Source organism: Aquarana catesbeiana, linkage group LG05 (genome assembly GCF_042186555.1).
Source record: "Aquarana catesbeiana isolate 2022-GZ linkage group LG05, ASM4218655v1, whole genome shotgun sequence".
Lineage (NCBI taxonomy): Eukaryota > Metazoa > Chordata > Amphibia > Anura > Ranidae > Aquarana > Aquarana catesbeiana.
In genome coordinates, this window is record NC_133328.1 from 46,286,196 (window position 1) to 46,304,294 (window position 18,099).

The 18,099-nt window shown below is 42.9% G+C and overlaps 1 protein-coding gene across 2 annotated transcripts in view; it reads right to left on the reverse strand.

The window, feature by feature from the left end:
- The window catches only part of RUNDC3B (RUN domain containing 3B), a 318,511-nt gene that overhangs the window by 94,153 nt on the left and 206,259 nt on the right, over positions 1-18,099 (reverse strand). For both annotated transcript variants that reach the window (XM_073629675.1, XM_073629676.1), the window contains exons 4-6: positions 17,579-17,664; positions 6,795-6,884; positions 2,177-2,257 (exon numbers count right to left, since the gene is read on the reverse strand). In XM_073629675.1, the coding sequence (XP_073485776.1) occupies positions 2,177-2,257; positions 6,795-6,884; positions 17,579-17,664 (257 nt within the window). The remainder of the gene's footprint in view (positions 1-2,176; positions 2,258-6,794; positions 6,885-17,578; positions 17,665-18,099) is intronic.

The following is an 18,099-nucleotide window of genomic DNA, read 5'->3' on the forward strand; positions in this document are numbered from 1 at the left end:
AAAAAAAATGGCGTGGGCGTCCCCCCAAAAGCCCATACCAGACCCTTATCCGAGCACGCAACCTGGCAGGCCACAGGAAAAGAGGGGGGGGCTAGAGAGCGCCCCCCCTCCTGAACCGTACCAGACCACATTTCCTCAACATGGGGAGGGTGCTTTGGGGTATCCCCTCAAAGCACCTTGTCCCCATGTTGATGGGGACAAGGGCCTCATCCCCACAACCCTTGCCTGGTGATTGTGGGGGTCTGTGGGCAGGCGGCTTATCGAAATCTGGAAGCCCTCTTTAACAAGGGGACCCCCAGATCCCGCCTCTCGTTTGAAATGGTAATGGGTGCATTGTACCCGTACCATTTCACAAAAAATGTGTTAAAATGTTAAAAAAAACACAAGACACACTTTGGGACAACAAGTCCTTTATTAAAAAATAAAAAAATAAAAATGTCCCACAAAGTCCATTCATCTTCTTCTCTCGCTCTGCCGATGGACCGAAAAAAAAAAAAACCTGCAGCCCGCCACCGAGGGCAGGGCCACCCGGATACGTAAACGGTCACCCGGGTACGTCTCACTTATATAAGAACTGTCACCTGCGAGGACGCATCAGACGGTAGGAGCCTCCCATGGAGGCGGATCGGTGGAGGCCTGCAGGTTTTTTTTTTTAATTTTTCGGTCCGTCAAAGGAGCAAGAGAAGAAGATGAATGGAGTTCGTGGGGCATTTTTATTTTTTAATAAAGGACTTGTCCCAAAGTGTGTCTTTTTTTTAACATTTTGACACTTTTTTGTGAAATGGTACATGTACAATATACCCGTTACCATTTCAAACAGGGGGAGATTGGGATCCGGGGGTCCCCTTGTTAAAGGAGGCTTCCAGATTCTGATAAGCCCCCCACCCACAGACCCCCACAACCACCGGGCAAAGGTTGTGGGGATGAGGCCCTTGTTCCCATCAACATGGGGACAAGGTGCTTTGGGGGGCTACCCCAAAGCACCCTCCCCATGTTGAGGGCATGTGGCCTGGTATGGTTCAGGAGGGGGGGAGCTCAATCGCCCCCCTCTTTTCCTGCGGCCTGCCAGGTTGCGTGCTTGGATAAGGGTCTGGTATGGATTTTTGGGGGGACCCCACGCCATTTTTTTTTATTTTGGCACGGGGTTCCCCTTAAAATCCCTACCAGACCTGAAGGGTCTGATAGGGATTTTGATGGGGACCCCTACGCCATTTTTTTTTTAAAATTGGCGCAGGGTTCCCCTTAATATCCATACCAGACCTGAAGGGCCTGGTATGGAATTTGGGGGGACCCCCACGTAATTTTTTTAAAAAATTTTGGTTTGGTGTCCCCCTTAATATTCGTACCAGTCCCAAAAGGGCCTGATAATGGACTGGGGGGATCCCATGCCGTTTTTTTAATGACTTTTATCTGTATTGCCGGGACCGTGAGCCGCGAGTACTTTTAAATGACTTTTTTTCCTTTAGAAATGTCATTTTGTGCAGGGACTGTTCTAAACACGGGAAAAATGCGCCACTTTACAGGCATACTATAGACACTCCCCAGGTATGAAATTTAAAGGAATATTTCACTTTTATTGTTTCACTTTAAGCATTATCAAAATCACTGCTCCCGAAAAAACGGCCGTTTTTAAAACTTTTTTTTGCATTGATACATGTCCCCTGGGGCAGGACCCGGGTCCCCAAAACACTTTTTATGACAATAACTTGCATATAAGCCTTTAAAATGAACACTTTTGATTTTTCATGTTCATGTCCCATAGACTTTAACGGTGTTTCGGCAGCTTTCGAATTTGCCCCGAACACTGCATATTGTTCGGTGTTCGCAGAACATCCGAATAACCAAAGTTCGGCCCGAACTTATGCTCGGGCCGAACTGTTTGCCCATCCCTACTGGTGACATCTAGTGTAGGAAAGAAATTACTGTGGACACAGCTTCAGATGGAAGGCGAGTATTGTAGACAGAAATGCTTTTTTGTTCTTTAATAGCTGCTGGGGGACTATTTTGAAGCCATAATAAAGGTTACAAAGAAAAGAAAGAAAACTGAGCTAGAACAAATAAAATAAAATAAAGCAGTAGCTTATTGTGGGATAACGCAAAACAAAATAAGAAACTGATAATAAAGGTTGCCTGCAGTTGGGCTTTAAGCCCCAACAGAAAGACCACCTCATCTCACCTTTGTGTAAACTTGAGATAAGGCGTGTAGTCTATGACTGCTGGAAAGCTCCCATCAAGGCCCTCTCCTTTAAGGCAAAAGCTAGAAGAGAGGAGCATGCAGTTAGCACTGAAACAACACAGACCACAAAACATCACTTTGTACCGATAATCTTGACTGAGGTCACAAGTTGTCCACTTATCACAGACCAGCCTGACAATTTTATCATCAGCTTTATAGGGGGCTTCATCACCTTTATTACTTGTGAACATTTTAAAGAGGTCCATGTATTGGGATCACATAAAAGAAAACTATATGTAGATAATTTCTGTTGCAGTATCATTTTATTACATATTTCCAGCGCCACCGTCTAGTTATTAATTGGTCTGTGTTCCAGTTTAATCAATAAAACAATGCCATTAAAACTCACTGCACACATATTTATTTTATGTGAGGCTTATAAAAGTGTACAAAAATAAATGGTCATAACAGCAAACCCCATACATCAGTATAGGAACTGAGTCCAGCTTCTTTTTATATAAAAAAAAACCCTGAATAATGAGTCCGTTTGTGAAAAGAGAAGCATAATACAAAGATTCATCACAAGTATCAAACCACCTAGAAATAAGATATGTTAAAATGGAAAACAGTCACCAATGAAGTCTGTAATAGTCTGACGGATAGGCATTCAGGCAAGGTTACAGGAAAGGTTACCCTGCAATACAACATTTCACCAGCAGGTGATACTTCGAGTGACATGTAAAACCTCAGAGCCGTAGCGATAAGCTCTCATAAAATATTTCTAATAACTAATTCCACCTTTCTTACATTGTTTCAAGATAAACCCATAAGGTATAACATAAAACATGGGGCCATTCTGCAGCACTCCACCCTGAAACTGCACCCCCCCACACCTGAATTGAGGGGTGCTTAGGCTGGCCATACAGTATGCAATTTTTTTTTCTTCAACCACGGGTTGAAGGAAAGAAAATCGCTTGATTCCTCCACCAACACAGTCAGTGTTGATGGGGGAATCCCTCCCTCCGATTATTGTATTCTGACAGCGGGAGGTTTCCCAGCCATCAGAATACAATGATCACTTCTGGCAGCTGTAGCCACCGGCAGTGATCGAACGAAAAAGCCAGACAGGCTGGTGGTTTTGAAGTTGATCAATAGATTGACTTCAGTGCATCCAGCCTGCCCACAGATGGAGCGTAATTTAGCTGGTTCCTGCTGAACTGATTCGTCTATTGCCAGCTTTATCCCCAAAGGCTTCTATTAAATTTTGAATTGTGTGTACATAGCCCAGCCTGCACAGCTGTATCATCCAGAGACTACAAACTTTGCCACCTCAGCAGAGAGACTCTGAGTTCTTAAAGTGATTAAAGTCTTGTTATACTTACCTGCTCTGTGCAGTTGGTTTTGCAGAAAGTAGCCCGGATCCTCCTCTTCTCGGGTCCCTCCCTCCTGTCGAGTACCCCCACAGCAAGCAGCTTGCTATGGGGGCACCCGAGCTGAGCCTCTGCTCTGTGTGTCCATTCAGACATGGAGCCATGGTTTGGCCCTGCCCCCTCTCTCCTCACTGGCTAACTGACTTTGATTGACAGCACCGGGAGCCAATGGCGCCACTGCTGTGTCTCAGCCAATCAGGATGGAGAGTCCCAAGTGGCAAAGGCACTCCTGCACATCGCATATGCATTAGGATAAAAAACCTTCTGCCTTTACAACCACTTTAATGGATAACAAGTGCAGTGACATCACGGGGCACTTGTATTCCATTGATTACTTACTTCAACTACATAACTGATAGTCTGTACCTCTGTACAGACCTGGGGCTAAAGGAAGAGTCTGCAGGAGCTTGTGCATTGGACCCGCGATCCACTGATCATGGTTGAAATGCTTTTGCAGGCTCCAATGCAAAAAATGTATCAATACGCATTTTTTCTTTTTGCAATATTGTTGCATTTATTACTTTTTTTTATACAAAAGGTGGAATATGCCTTTTAAATTGAAGCACATTAAAACTGAGACCCAAGCAAAAAACCAACATAGCTTTGTATTTATTAATAAATCATTAAGTGTAATTTTTTACTGCATCTAGTGTACCTAAATCTGACTTGATATCAGCCTCTTGCAATCCCTTACACAGCAGCTGAGGCCAAGAAAAGGTGTGCTACATGCAAACATGTTGACAGGGAACATGCTGACAGGAGTAGAGTGAGCAGAAGGATGACCCCGTCAGTCTACCGCTGTTCCTTCACAATATAATCAGCATGCTGGGGGTGGTGAGAGGGCGGACATCACTGTATTTCTTTTTTAATGGTTAACGTTTGAATATATCTTAACAGACAAAAATTAGCTCTTAATTGAAACAGTGCTTACAGACATAAGTGATATACTTAAACAGACGGCACATAAATTAACATGGTGTATTCATTTTCACGTTCTAAATGAGCAAAAATGCAGATTTGTCATATGACAAAAGTAAGTGCATCCCCACGTTTACCACAACTTGAAATTCATGAAATTGTTGTTGTTCCATATAAGATGCCAATGATAAGATACTCCTTAGATTCTTAAAAATATAAGGAAAATGATCTACAAGTGGCATAGACTTCAGACAGCTGCCAAATTCAGCCCAAGAGAGGTTATAGTCATCACACTGGGGTAAATTTACTAAAACTAGAGAATGAAAAGTCTGGTGCAGCTCTTCATACAAACCAATCAGCTGCCAGCTTTTTTTTTTTGTCAAAGCTTAGACTTGGTTCAATGACTTAGGATCTGACTTGTGAGACCCCAAGACACGTGACATGTGAAGTCCCATTTTAGTCAATGAGAGTTGTCTTAATTAGCATTTCTGAAGTCGCTCCGACTTTGGAAAAAGTTCCTGTACTAATTTAAGGCAACTGCCATTCGACTTGTGCCCATAGGCTTTAAGGCCCCTTTCACACTGGGGCGGTTTGCAGGCGTTATTGCGCTAAAAATAGCGCCTGCAAACCGCCCCTAAACAGCCTCCGCTGTTTGTTCAGTGTGAAAGCCCGAGGGCTTTCACACTGAAGCGGTGCGCTGGCAGGAGAAGAAAAAATCTCCTGCAAGCCGCATCTTTGGAGCGGTGTATTCACCGCTCCTAAACCGCTCCTGCCCATTGAAATCAATGGGACAGCGCGGCTATACCGCGGCTATAGCCACGCTATACGAGGGGTTTTAACCCTTTTTCGGCCGCCAGCGGGGGGTTAAAACCGCACCGCTGGCGGCCGAATACCGCGGTAAAACAGCGCTAAAAATAGCGCTGTTTTACCGCCGACGCCCCCTACCGCCCCAGTGTGAAAGGGGCCTAATGGAAGTCGCCTCCAAGTCGGAGTCTCATTTATATTGATGCGATTTGGATCCGATATTACAGGAAGATTACCTAGGCATTCCCTGAGGCTCGGTTCACACTGCTGCGACCTGAAAGTAGCTCGACTTACTGTGCGACTTTGGCGTGACTTTGAAGCAACTTCAGGGAATGCTTGTGTAATCTTCCTGTAATGTCAGATCCAAATCACATCAATTAAGAGGAGGATCCGACTTGGAGGAACATCCATTAAAGTCTATGGGGCACAAGTCAGATAGGAGTCACCTTGAATTAGTACAGGAGCTTTTTCTAAAGTCGGAGCGACTTCATGAGTGCAAATTATGACAGCTCTCATTGACTAAAATGGGATTTCACATGTCACGCGACTTGGAGTCTCACAAGTCGGATCCCAAGTCGCGGCAGTGTGAATCGAGCCTGAAAATTGCTTCAAAGTCACACCAAGTCGCATTAACTTGCTCTCAAGTCGCCAGAAAATCACCAGGAAGTTGCCTGGCAAAGTCACACCGTAAGTTGCACAACTTTCAAGTCATGGCAGTGTGTACCAAACCTAAATTGAATAAACTGAAGTTAGAAGCTGATTGGCTACCATGCACAGCAGCTGCACCAGGATTTTGAACTCTCCAGTTTTAGTAAATCAACCCCTGTATTTCTTAAAGTGGTTGTATACCCATTTTGTTAATTTTTACCTACAGGTAAGCCTATAATAAGGCTTACCTGTAGTCAACATGAATAAACCTTTACGGTTTAGGAGATATTCACTTTGCATGCAGCCGCTGACGTCAGCGGCGCATGCGCTGTGAATGCCCAGCTGAAGGTCTGGCAGATGCTGCCGGACCATGCCGGGAAGAAGACTCCCATGCGCATGCTAGGAGTGATGTCATCGCGGCTCCACCCACTCACAGCGCCGGAGCCGCGAACCCGGAAGACACGCCGAGGGCAAAATGTCAGCTCCCTCGACGTGGACCGGGATTAGATATGCCTCATTCTAAGGTAAGTATTTCATAATGAGCTCATTATGCCTTACAGGTTTTTTGTTTTTTGTTTTACATTTTTTTCTGCGCTAAGTCACAAGGCTGTGTAAATCTCAGGACTGGTAGGATAGAAATATAAATTATTTGGCCACTAAAACATATATATTTCATCTACCTATTTAGCCGTTTGCCTAGAAACAGATGACGTATGACCCTCCTGACAAGTACAGATGAATTCAGTACTCTTTTCATTCCAGAAGAACCCCATATAATATAACACTTTTGCAGCGGAGGCGGCAAGTGGGTCAAATACCTGAAATCAATGGCATTGAGTCCAAGCAGCATACCGGCGAGCATATTGGCTTCTTCACCCAGCACTATCGCTCCATCATCGTAAAATCTCCTGTGGGGGCAGAAAACAGCTTTCGCTTTAGCAATCTCAATAGCAATAAAGCAGTAGGCCTGCAAAGTATTCCCCGGACCAAAACCACATGTGGCCACCCCCAGCTGGGCCTGCTACTGAATTTTTAGCATCTTCGTAGAAACATACACTGTGATTAATACTTTGTGTCTAGTGTGCAGGGGGGGAGTTTATATTCACATGGCAGGTCATGGAGCACAAATTGTGTTGGAGCGCTGAATACACTATAGAGCAGGGTAATGCAATTTTTATTATTATTATTATACAGGATTTATATAGCACCAACAGTTAACGCAGCAATTTACAATATAAAAGTTAGACAATATGGTTATAATACAATAAAATACAAGAGGATGAAGAGGGCCCTGCTCAGAAGAGCTTACAATCTAATAGAGTGGGGCAGGTGGTACAAAAGGTTGTAGCTGTGGGGAATGAACTGATGGAAGTGGTAGGAGATTAGTTGGAGACGTGATAGGCTTTCCTGAAGAGATGAGTTTTCAGGGATCACCTGATGGTAGCAAGAGTAGGGGATAGCCGGACAGGTGGAGGTAGTAAGTTCGAGGATGGGAGAAGCTCTGGAGAAATCCTGGAGATGAGCATGGAAGGAGGAGATGAGTGAGCTTGAAAGCAGGGGGTCTTGAGATTAGAGGACCTTCAGCTGCTGCAAAACTACAAGTCCCATCATGCCTCTGCCTCTGAGTGTCTTGCTATGCCTCACGGGACTTGTAGTTCTGCAACAGCTGGAGGTCCGCTAATTGCATATCCCTGCTATAGAGGATGTTCAGGTGTTTATAACTAGCCCTGCAGGAAATGTAATTCTTGTATGTGTGCGCTGTAAAATATTTTGTACTGTTTGTAGGTCTTATAGCAGCACCATCTTAAATTTAAACGCATTGTATGGTGTGCCCCCCAAATATGTTCTTGTATATTGTAATAGGCCCTGACCAGGTCTTTTGGGCTGGAGCACCCCTCCGCCTCCTCATTACCTCTTATTTAGTGGCCACCAGTGATTAGGATGTATCCCTTTCAGTTCTCCCACATAGAGGAGTTTAGCTCCCATGGTTGAGACAAAGGATCTTCCATTCTATTACTAGAGTAGGACCCACTAATTTGGGGTACTTTGTCGCAGTAAGTGGGCTTAGCACTATATGACCATATAGTGTGACCAAACCCCCATATTTTTTGAATATGTTCAGGTGTTTTTAACTAGCCCTGCAGGAAATGTCATTCTTGTATGTGTGCGCTGTAAAATATTTTGTACTGTTTGTAGGTCTTATAGCAGCACCATCTTGAATTTAAACGCATTGTATGGTGTGCCCCCCAAATATGTTCTTGCTATAGAGGATATGCCTGGAATCTCTGAGAATCGGCTAAAAAATGTAGATAAGGCATTTACCCTAAACTGGATAACTTGATTTGTTGCAAAAATGGGGTAATGTATTTAAAAGGGAACGGACAGCGCATTTCAGTGAGCACATGTTTTGAGTAATTATTTTGGTGATAACCACTGTTGGGAGGCAACGTTTTTTTTTTTGTTTAGATATCAGAAGTTTCTGGATGGTTGAAACCTGATTACACCTGGCCTGGAATGCCAGCAGAGCAAGTTCACCCAGCAGGAATTCATCTCTGACAGGATGTTCTCGCAGGCCTCTTGATGTGAGGTATAGGTGTAAAGAAGCACAAGATAAGACCTCCTGGAGGGGTGCAAAATCAAATGTCCTGTTACAGAACATCAAAAGCCAGCTGTTACTGAAAGATGACCCAGGTCAGAATCAGTGATTCATGGACTATTTGCTGCCCCTAGTGGGCATACCTCCCAACTTTTTGAGATGGGAATGAGGGACACCTATAAGCAAAAGTATGCAGGCATAGGACACACCCCTTGCCACGCCCCCTTAAAGGAGAATTGTACAAAAAACAAGATTGGTTAAAACCACAAGTGCTTTTTTTACAACTGCTATTCATTTATATTGTCTTTTGGAGTTTACAAATGCAGCAATTTAGAAATCATATGAAAGGTTTAGCACTGGAAAACACTTTTTGATAGATAAAAAGTGTATTTTATATACAACTATATAGATCAGACCAAAATGAGGGACAAATGAGGAGGAATGAGGGACAGAGGGACATTGCTCCAAATCAGGGACAATCCCTCGAAATCAGGGACAGCTGGGAGCTATGCTAGTGGGCACTACAGCATGCTTCCTAGAGGACGGACAGAAGAAGAATATATTATGAAGGAATGCCTATTATGGATTTTTCCTTGGACAGTGAGTGTTGTGTGGGTGGTGTATGAGTGGGCTTTAAAAGTAATGATCAACCTAAAATTCTTCCTCTTTTTGCTCTTGGCTCTTGACATTGAGCCCAGCTGAAGATACTGAACACAGAATACGACCCTACATAAAGTATCATTGATGTTCTTTTGTTTCATATGCTCTGTAATATTTTCTTTTAGTGTTTTATGTTAGCATTCCTATTTCCTTGGGAAATAAATGAGACTCTTGCTTATTTAAACAGTGTATTTATTTTGTATAGCTAACCTTGTTATTGTACCATCACCATTAACTTTATCAGAGCTTTGCTAGACTAGCTAATTATCGAAATAGACAAGTTAATACATAAATAGGGGGAATCCATAACCACCCAATATTTATTTCAACCACAGAGGCTAGAATTCCTGCCGCGGTCACAAAGTGCCATGGCTGCGACATGGGTACACCCCCAGCAGCTGCCTCAGCAGCTAAAGGGGGCAAAAGTTGGGGGGGATGGTAAAAGCATGCCCCCCCAACATCTTGTGTGATCAAGCCCTCATAGTTGTTACATATACCCACTTAGGTGACTGGCCCTGAAGTGGTCTACAGAGATTAAACAATTCCTCTACATAAGTTGTACCTGTTTATCTGCGACCCTTTCTTCTCTATGGCTAATTAAAGCGGGGCTCCACCCAAAAGGGGAAGTTCCGCTTTAGGGCCTCCTCCCCCACTCCGGTTTGTGAAATGGAGCTTTTGGGGGAGGAGAGGCAGAGCGGGTATCCGAATATGACAGGTACCCGCTCCCACTTCCACTCCAACCGTCTAGGTGATCAGAAGCAAAAAGTTCTCCCTCCCAAAGCCTTCTGGGACACATGACAGGTCCCAGAAGACTGCCCGAACCACTCATAATGTGCAGCGGCACTCGCGCATGCGCACTGGGCACCTGGCTGTGAAGCCACAAGCTGTTACAGCCAGGTGCCCATAGTAAAGATGCCGGCACCGGCGAGGGAAGACACGGGGAGAACACAGTGTGGGTGAGAACAACGTTGGATCGTGGGACAGGTTATTAAAAGTCAGCAGCAACAGTTTTTGTAGCTGATGACTTTTAATTTTCACTTAAGAGACTGGAGTTCCTAAAGTCCAAAATTTACACAACATTTTTGAACTTCCAGAGGCAGGAGGTGGTGATCTGGTGTCACCCACTGCACAGCACACAGAGGAAAGCTGAGTGTAATCTGAGATCTGAGTGAAGGGAATGGACACACTTCCTTTACGCAACCTCATAGGAAAACATGCACAACTGAGGCTGTCAATCACAGGCTGTGTATTGGAGGCCCCCTCCCCTATTACTTGGAGGCACAACCTGTCAGAAGTGACTGCAGATAGCAGAGGAACAAGACTGCAGACAGAAATCACATTAGAAACTTTGGACGGAGACAAGTTTATAGAAGGCTATGCATTGTTCATTTTTCATATCAGAGGCTTACAACCACTTAGACAAGGTAAAGCCCACCTTCAGCTAACACTTCCTAAACAGAACAGCAACATTTTTTAAATTTTGGAAAAAGGGTTAAAGCCATACGAAGAAAAACTGACTGTTGTAAGCACACCTGCCAGTTTTAGATTTTTTTTTTCCCACCCCTGTAACTAACACTTTTGTTGGACAGGCCTGTTAAAGGTGGTCAACAATCAGGATTCACAGGCAGGGTCAGCAGTAATAAAACTATGCTACAGGAGGGCTCAGAAAAACAAAAACAATAAACTACTGTATAACTAAAGGCAAAACATATTTTCACAGAGTGGAGGGGGATTAGAACCCTGGGCAGGTCTTCATATACAGTACGTCATTTTTGCCTATAGTTACACTTTATGTTTGCTCGCAGATGGACTTTAACCACTTGCTGACCACCCTATAGAAGTTTTATTGCTACAGGACGGCAGCTGTGCGCCGGATCATGTATATATGCGAGATTCAGCATTTCCGGGTAGCGGGCGTGAATGCGGCTCGCTCTTGCTGTGATTATACACAGGATCAGCAGGTACCACAGGCTCGATGTCAGCCAGCACCCGCCGATCATTTGGTACACAGGCAGAAACAAGGCAATGTAAACAAGGCAATGTAAACAAGGCAGATTGCCATTCTGTCAGTAGGGAAGGTATGGACCCTGTGTTCCTACAAATCAGGGACATGGATCCATGAAAGCACCTTCCCCACAGTACACAAACACTGGTTAGGAACACAGTTAACCCTTTGATTGCCCCTGATGTTAACCCCTTCCCAGCCAGTGTCATTAGTAGAGTGACAGTGCATATTTTTTTAGCACTGATCACTGTATTAGTGTCACTGGTTCCCCAAAAAGTGTAAAAAGTGTCAGTTAGTGTCCGATTTTCCCTCCACAATATCACAGTCCCGCTATAAGTCGCTGATTGCCACCATTGCCAATAAAAAAAAATTCCATAAAAATATCCCATGACTCCACTGTTTGGAACTCCGGCTTTTCCACCAGCCCTACAAGCAGAGAGTTTTGGCCCTTGGTGCAAGAAGGACCACAGACGACTTGCCCAAGTCCTGCGTTCAGATCCTTCTCTGACTCAAGACGTTCCCTCCGGCCCGCCTTCCCATACTTCGACGCACTGGCTGCAGAGGCAACAGGTGCTGTCTTTTATTCGAACCTTCCCATCCTTACCTGATGTACTTACTGACACAACAGACTTGGAGAACATGCTGCTCCAGATTGACCCTCCTACACATGTGGTCTCTCAACTATACTCTCTCATACATATAGTCTATAATCCTGACCTCCCCCCATACACACAGGCCTGGAGTGAAGAATTGGGTCACCCCATCTCACCTGTAGATTGGCAAAAATGCTTCATTTTGACTCATAAAATATCCTTAGCCTCCAAATCGCAAGAAAAGGGATTCAAATTACTGACCCGTTGGTATAGATGCCCGTCGACATTACGATGGATAAACCCGACACTTCCGGATACCTGCTGGCGTTGTTTGTCATCAAAAGGAACCTTGCTCCACATTTGGTGGGAGTGCCCCCCTGTGCGGAGGTTCTGGCAAAAGATCCTCGATCTGTACTGCAGACTCATGGCGACCTCGGTTATATCCTCTCCTGAGGTAGCCCTGCTATCTATGCTCCCTGGCCCGCTTAAATCGGTCAAAAAAGACGTTCTGCGTCACTTTTTAGCGGCAGCTAGAACGGTACTGCCCAGACATTGGAAGTTGACAAGCATGCCTTCCCTGGGGTATTGGGCAATTGAAGTGGACCAAATTAACAGACTGGAACGGATGTTGTCGCAGGAAACGGGTAAGGAGGAACAATTTTCCAAGACCTGGACCTCATGGTCTATCTTCCGCTATTCCGCTGAATTTATCCCATGGGCTACAGAGGACTCCACCAATGCAACTGTGTGACCAGAGTGGAATGTCTTTCTCTTAATATCTGTATCCCTTTCTCCCTTGTCCCCTATATTCCTACCCCTCTTTTTCTCTTTCTCCCCTTATATGATACAACGCTATATGATCACCTAAATCATTCTCTCTAATCTCATCAGACAAATAATGTGACACACACTGAGCTTCCCCATCAGAGAATATACATTTAGCACAGCAACAATAGCCCTAGCTTGTTTGCAATAGGTGGACGCCACTCGGTGAGTGGATAGTGGTGCTCACCTGCACTTTAATCAGCTTAGACGGTATAGCTACGCAGGCAAAATATCAAACCAAATCAATAAAAGCTCACAAGTTGCTTAAGACATAAGATGATATGTTACCAATATCGTAATGATATCTATTTTTACTTTTATGCGTTTCTGTATTACATAATTGTATACTGTACACTTTTTCTCTCTCAATAAAATAAGATTGAATTAAATATCCCATGGTTTGTAGACGCTATACCTTTGGTGTAAACCAATCAATATACACTTATTAGGATTTTTTAAAACTAAAATATGTAGCAAAATACATATTGGCCTAAATTGATGAAGAAATGTGATTTTTACTTTTTATTGGATATGTTTTATAGCAGAAAGTAAAAAATATAGTTTTTTCTTTTTTTCCCAAAATTGTTGGTCTTATTGTTTTTTTGTTCATGGCGCAAATAATAAAAAAAGCGCGGAGGTGATCAAATACCACCAAAAGAAAGCTCTATTTGTGGGAAAAAAGTCAGGTCCATAAATATTGGGACATCGACGCAATTCTAAACTTTTTGGCTGGAAGAGCATCACCAGGGATGAAACCCAGCGTCTGGTGATGTCTATGCGTTCCAGACTTCAGGCTGTAATTGACTGCAAAGGATTTGCAACCAAGTATTAAAAAGTGAAAGTTTGATGGATTTGGTCCCTTAAAAAGTGGGAGGCACATATACAAACTGTTGTAATTCCTACGCCGTTCACCTGATTTGGATGTAAATACCCTCAAATTAAAGCAGAAAGTCTGCAGTTAAAGCACATCTTGTTCGTTTTATTTAAAATCCATTGTGGTGGTGTATAGAGCCAAAAAGATTAGAACTGTGTCGATGTCACAATATTTATGGACCTGATTGTAAATTTTATTTGTGTACAGTGTCGCACGACCGCGCAATTGTCAGTTAAAGCAAGGCAGTGCCGTGTCGCAAAAAATAGCCTGGTCATGAAGGGGGGTAAATTTTCCAGAGCTGAAGTGGTTAAAGTTGAAAAATGTATTAAAACCTGCCAAGAAGTCAGAAATTTCATACTGCGGTTGGAAAGAAAAAATAAATAAATAAATTACAAAATCTTTCCTAAGGAAAACTTCAGTGCTGACATTGTTCAATAAGGAGTTTCTACAAATAGCCGAATACCCGAATACCACGGAACACATTATCCCTTCGGCTGCATCGATCTGTCAATACCATGAAGGCTTCCCCATTGATCTAGGTGAGATCTGACGAAAAGACCATGTTTCTCTAAATAGGCATTACAAGGTGTTGTAGTTACTTTTGGAGAAGCTCAATTCTGAACAAATAAAAAAAGTGTGCCCTTAAAATGTACATAAAACCGAACAATGAATTTCTTTTAATAAGTCCATTTGGTCTGTTAAATATAACATTAAGAAGTTTTGTTATATCTGATAAATGTAAAAAAAAAACAAACATATTGATCCTGCTAGAAATGCTGTAAGCTAATAACTTCCTGTGCTTTGCACTGACTGCTATCACATACATTGTTCTCAGCTAACTCAGAGTCATTTTTCTCTGGAATTTAGCATTAAAGCGGTTGTAACCCTAAAAAGGAAAAAAAAAAAAAAAAAAAGCTTCTGTTCCTTTACGGCATGATCTATAGCATAGTACTTGTGCCGGGTACTTTGTCCGTTTCTAGGCTGTAAAATTTCTGGTTGATACTGCTGGTTCCTGTGTCCCCCTGTGTGTGCTGACCATGGTAATAATGGCTGCCGATCCACGATACCATGGTCAGTTTACATGCCTTCGTCATCCCGCTCCCTCCCTGTCTGTCAGTTCTAAAGCTTGTGGGTGAGAGTCAATCTCCTTCCTGCCCCTCCCCTCCTGCTGCTCTTCCCTGTGGCTTGAAAATACAATAACTGCTACCCCCCCTGTTTTATCAAGATATAAAGTATCTTGTGTCCATTTTTTTTAACTGGAAGTCACTATAGTAGGCACTGCTATACAGTGATCTCCACTACTTTCCGGGTCCCCTACCAAGCAGCTGCCCTCTTGCAATGTGAACACAGGTGGTGCCATTCACAGATAGCTTTGCATTTTCTGAATGGAGGCAAAGTGTTCTCTGATTGGTCAAGGTGGAGAGACAAGGCAGTGACATCATGCCCTCCACCGAAGCCAATGAGATAGAATGCTTTGCATTCATTAAGAAAATTCTATAAATGGCGCCCGTGCCAGGTGGCCAAACTCCTGCGTTCACAATGCAGGAGGGCAGCTGCTTAGCACAGGACCTGGAAGGTAGAGGAGTACACTGGAGCAGCAGAATTTCCTACAGGGTTTCTAGCTTCTAGAGCAGCCTTTCACATACTTTTCAACACATAGGAACCCTTGAAATAACTTTTCTGTCTCAGGCAACCCCTGCTAAAAAGACTATATCTATAAGTCATGATACATTAGTGTGATGGTCAGTGGGTAGAATGCTCCTTACAGGTCATTGGGAAGAATCACCCCCTTATATATGGCTAAAAATATCAATGGTGTCAGTGGAAACGTATCTGAGAGGCAGAAATTGCTCATTGCCCTTACAACCTCTGGAGGAACCCTGGCTGAGAAACTCTTTTCAACAGGGATCCCACAGTTATGGTATATGCTTAACTACATTGGTCCAAGCTGAACCTATGGAACTATGTAAAAACTTCCATACCTGGAATTCTTTATTAGGAACCATTAAGAAAACCCATTTTTAACACCCATTGAAGGCCAATATAAATTACATTCTTCCTTTCAATGAACACCAATGTACGAGGGCTCTTCTTGCTACCTACCAGTGTGAGGGAGAACTTTTCAACTGACAATAAATGTAAGGACACAACACTGACCACCAATTTAAGGGCACTTCCCCACTGAGCACCAATGTGAGCAAACATTACAGTTTTCTATGTGTCTTCCCTGGTCATTATAATGGTCAGTGTTTGCAAGCTTTTGTTCAGAGCAGAAGTGCTTCTCACACCATACAAATCAACAGGAATGTAAAAGCCGCTTGAAGCAGGTTGATACAGCTTAGGCCGAATGTACACGGGACGCTGAGGCAACCTCTTCTGAACAATTTTTTTGACAGCCTAAAACCAGCATTTAAAAACGCTCGTTTAGACGCGTTTGCATGCCACGTTTAGTGGCATTTTGCCGCGTTCGCGTCTAGGAGCGTTTATTTAAGATAACATCATAAGACCCTCCCAAAGCACAAAAAACAGTATTATTTACCTATTTCAGCAATGCTAGTGGTGTATTGGATTGGATCATGGACTCATTAGGGGTATATAAATGGTCTATGAAGCATTGCAAGCAATTCGTTTTTTAAATATTTTTTTGGTGATTTTTCATCATTTGCTATCATTTTATAAGTTTTGTAATGTAAAAAAAATAGGGCACCTTTAAAAATGATTCTAAACGAAAACGCGGCTAAAAGCCGGTACTGCGTTTAGCGTCTGAAACGTCGGAAACTTCGGCGTCTGAACTCATTTTTTTGCCTTCAAAGAAAAGCCTCTAAACTCAACTGACTAAAAATGACATTAAAAGAACCTGTGTACATATACACATAAGATAACATTGGATGAGTTCAGGGGCAGCTGAAAAAAGCATCCAACTGCCTCTGAACGTCTGTTTACCAGCAGCAGTGTACATGAGGCCTTAGGCTTTTTTAGCATTTGTACAGGCATTTTTGCATGCATTTCAGGCTAGAGCGTTTTTTTGGGGGTTTTTTTTTAGCCAAGGGGATGCTAGTTACTTGGTAAGAAAACACTTAAAAAATGCACATTACGTGGTTTTTTTTTTTTGTGTGTTTATCAGGCACTCTATTGAAGTCTATTGGGGCCAAAAAACACAAGCTTCTTTTTGAGGCAAAGTCACGTACTTTTTCAAGCAATGAGCTTCAATGCCACTATACTTAGGTGTAAACAAGTACCATTAAATGTAATGGAAATCTTTTGAGCATTGTATTGCTTTTGGTTAAGCTTCAAATTGACCAGATATAAAAGGGGTATTGGTTAATTTCATAATTATTACCAAAAATACGTTTCACTCTCCTTTTTTGTCCTTGTGCCCTTTGTCACTGGGACAGAAACTGTTGGGAAGTCAAAAATGTTATGACTGTCACCCAAACAGGGGGTGAGGGGAAGAGAGGAACACACCTGTTGTGGTGACATCTTTCTAAGAGGGGATTTGTGCTTACATTAGAAGCTACATGGTTACATAGTAGGTGAGGTCGAAAAAAGACACAAGTCCATCAAGTCCAACCTATGTGTGTGATTATATGTCAGTATTACATTGTATATCCCTGTATGTTGCGGTTGTTCAGGTGCTTATCTAATAGTTTCTTGAAACTATCGATGCTCCCCGCTGAGACCACCGCCTGTGGAAGAGGAAATCCACATCTTTGCCGCTCTTACAGTAAAGAACCTTCTACGTAGTTTAAGGTTAAACCTCTTTTCTTCTAATTTTACTGAGTGGCCACATGACTTGTTAAACTCCCTTCCGCAAAAAAGTTTTATCCCTATTGTGGGGTCACCAGTATGGTATTTGTAAGTATCTCCCCCTACTTCCTATGGTGTTTTGGCTTCAGAGATACTTACACTAGTAAAATTAGAAAAAAAGTGATTGGATAAATATAATATAAAAATAATATCTGGATATGAGTAATGTAGAAGACCCTGCTAATTCATCCTGTTATCATACAAAAAAAAATAAAAAATTGGTAGAATGAAATGTAGAAGACCTTGTAGTTTTATAGTCCCTCAGTGCTGCTGTAATGTATTCAGACAAGCGTTTTTCCATCAGTGCAACTCGGATCCAGGCCCTGCCCTGAAACAAAACACACACAAATTAGGCAGAAAACAAATATATACAGTATAAAAAGTGTTTGTGTTGCCCATAACAACTACACCTCCCCAAAGCAGGAACAGCTTTTAACAGACTCTGATACAAGGCCTGCCCCCGCTTATGTAGCTCTTTACAAAATATAAGCATGATGCCCCACAAACAATTATAAAAACAACATTTTTTTTCCTCCCTACAAAAATCAGCATACTGCACCTGTCCGAAAATTGTCCCGTTTTGGGATAACACATTACAATTGTTTGATAAATTGGTGGGAGATAAAATCCCAAATAAACCTCAGATTACAGTGCCGTCTGTGTTACCAGGCTCTTACAGACAAATTAGGAGAAACCTACAGTAGTTAGGCACTTCATCACAGTGGCTCGTTCTGTAATAGCCAGACGGTGGCGCCAGGTTGAG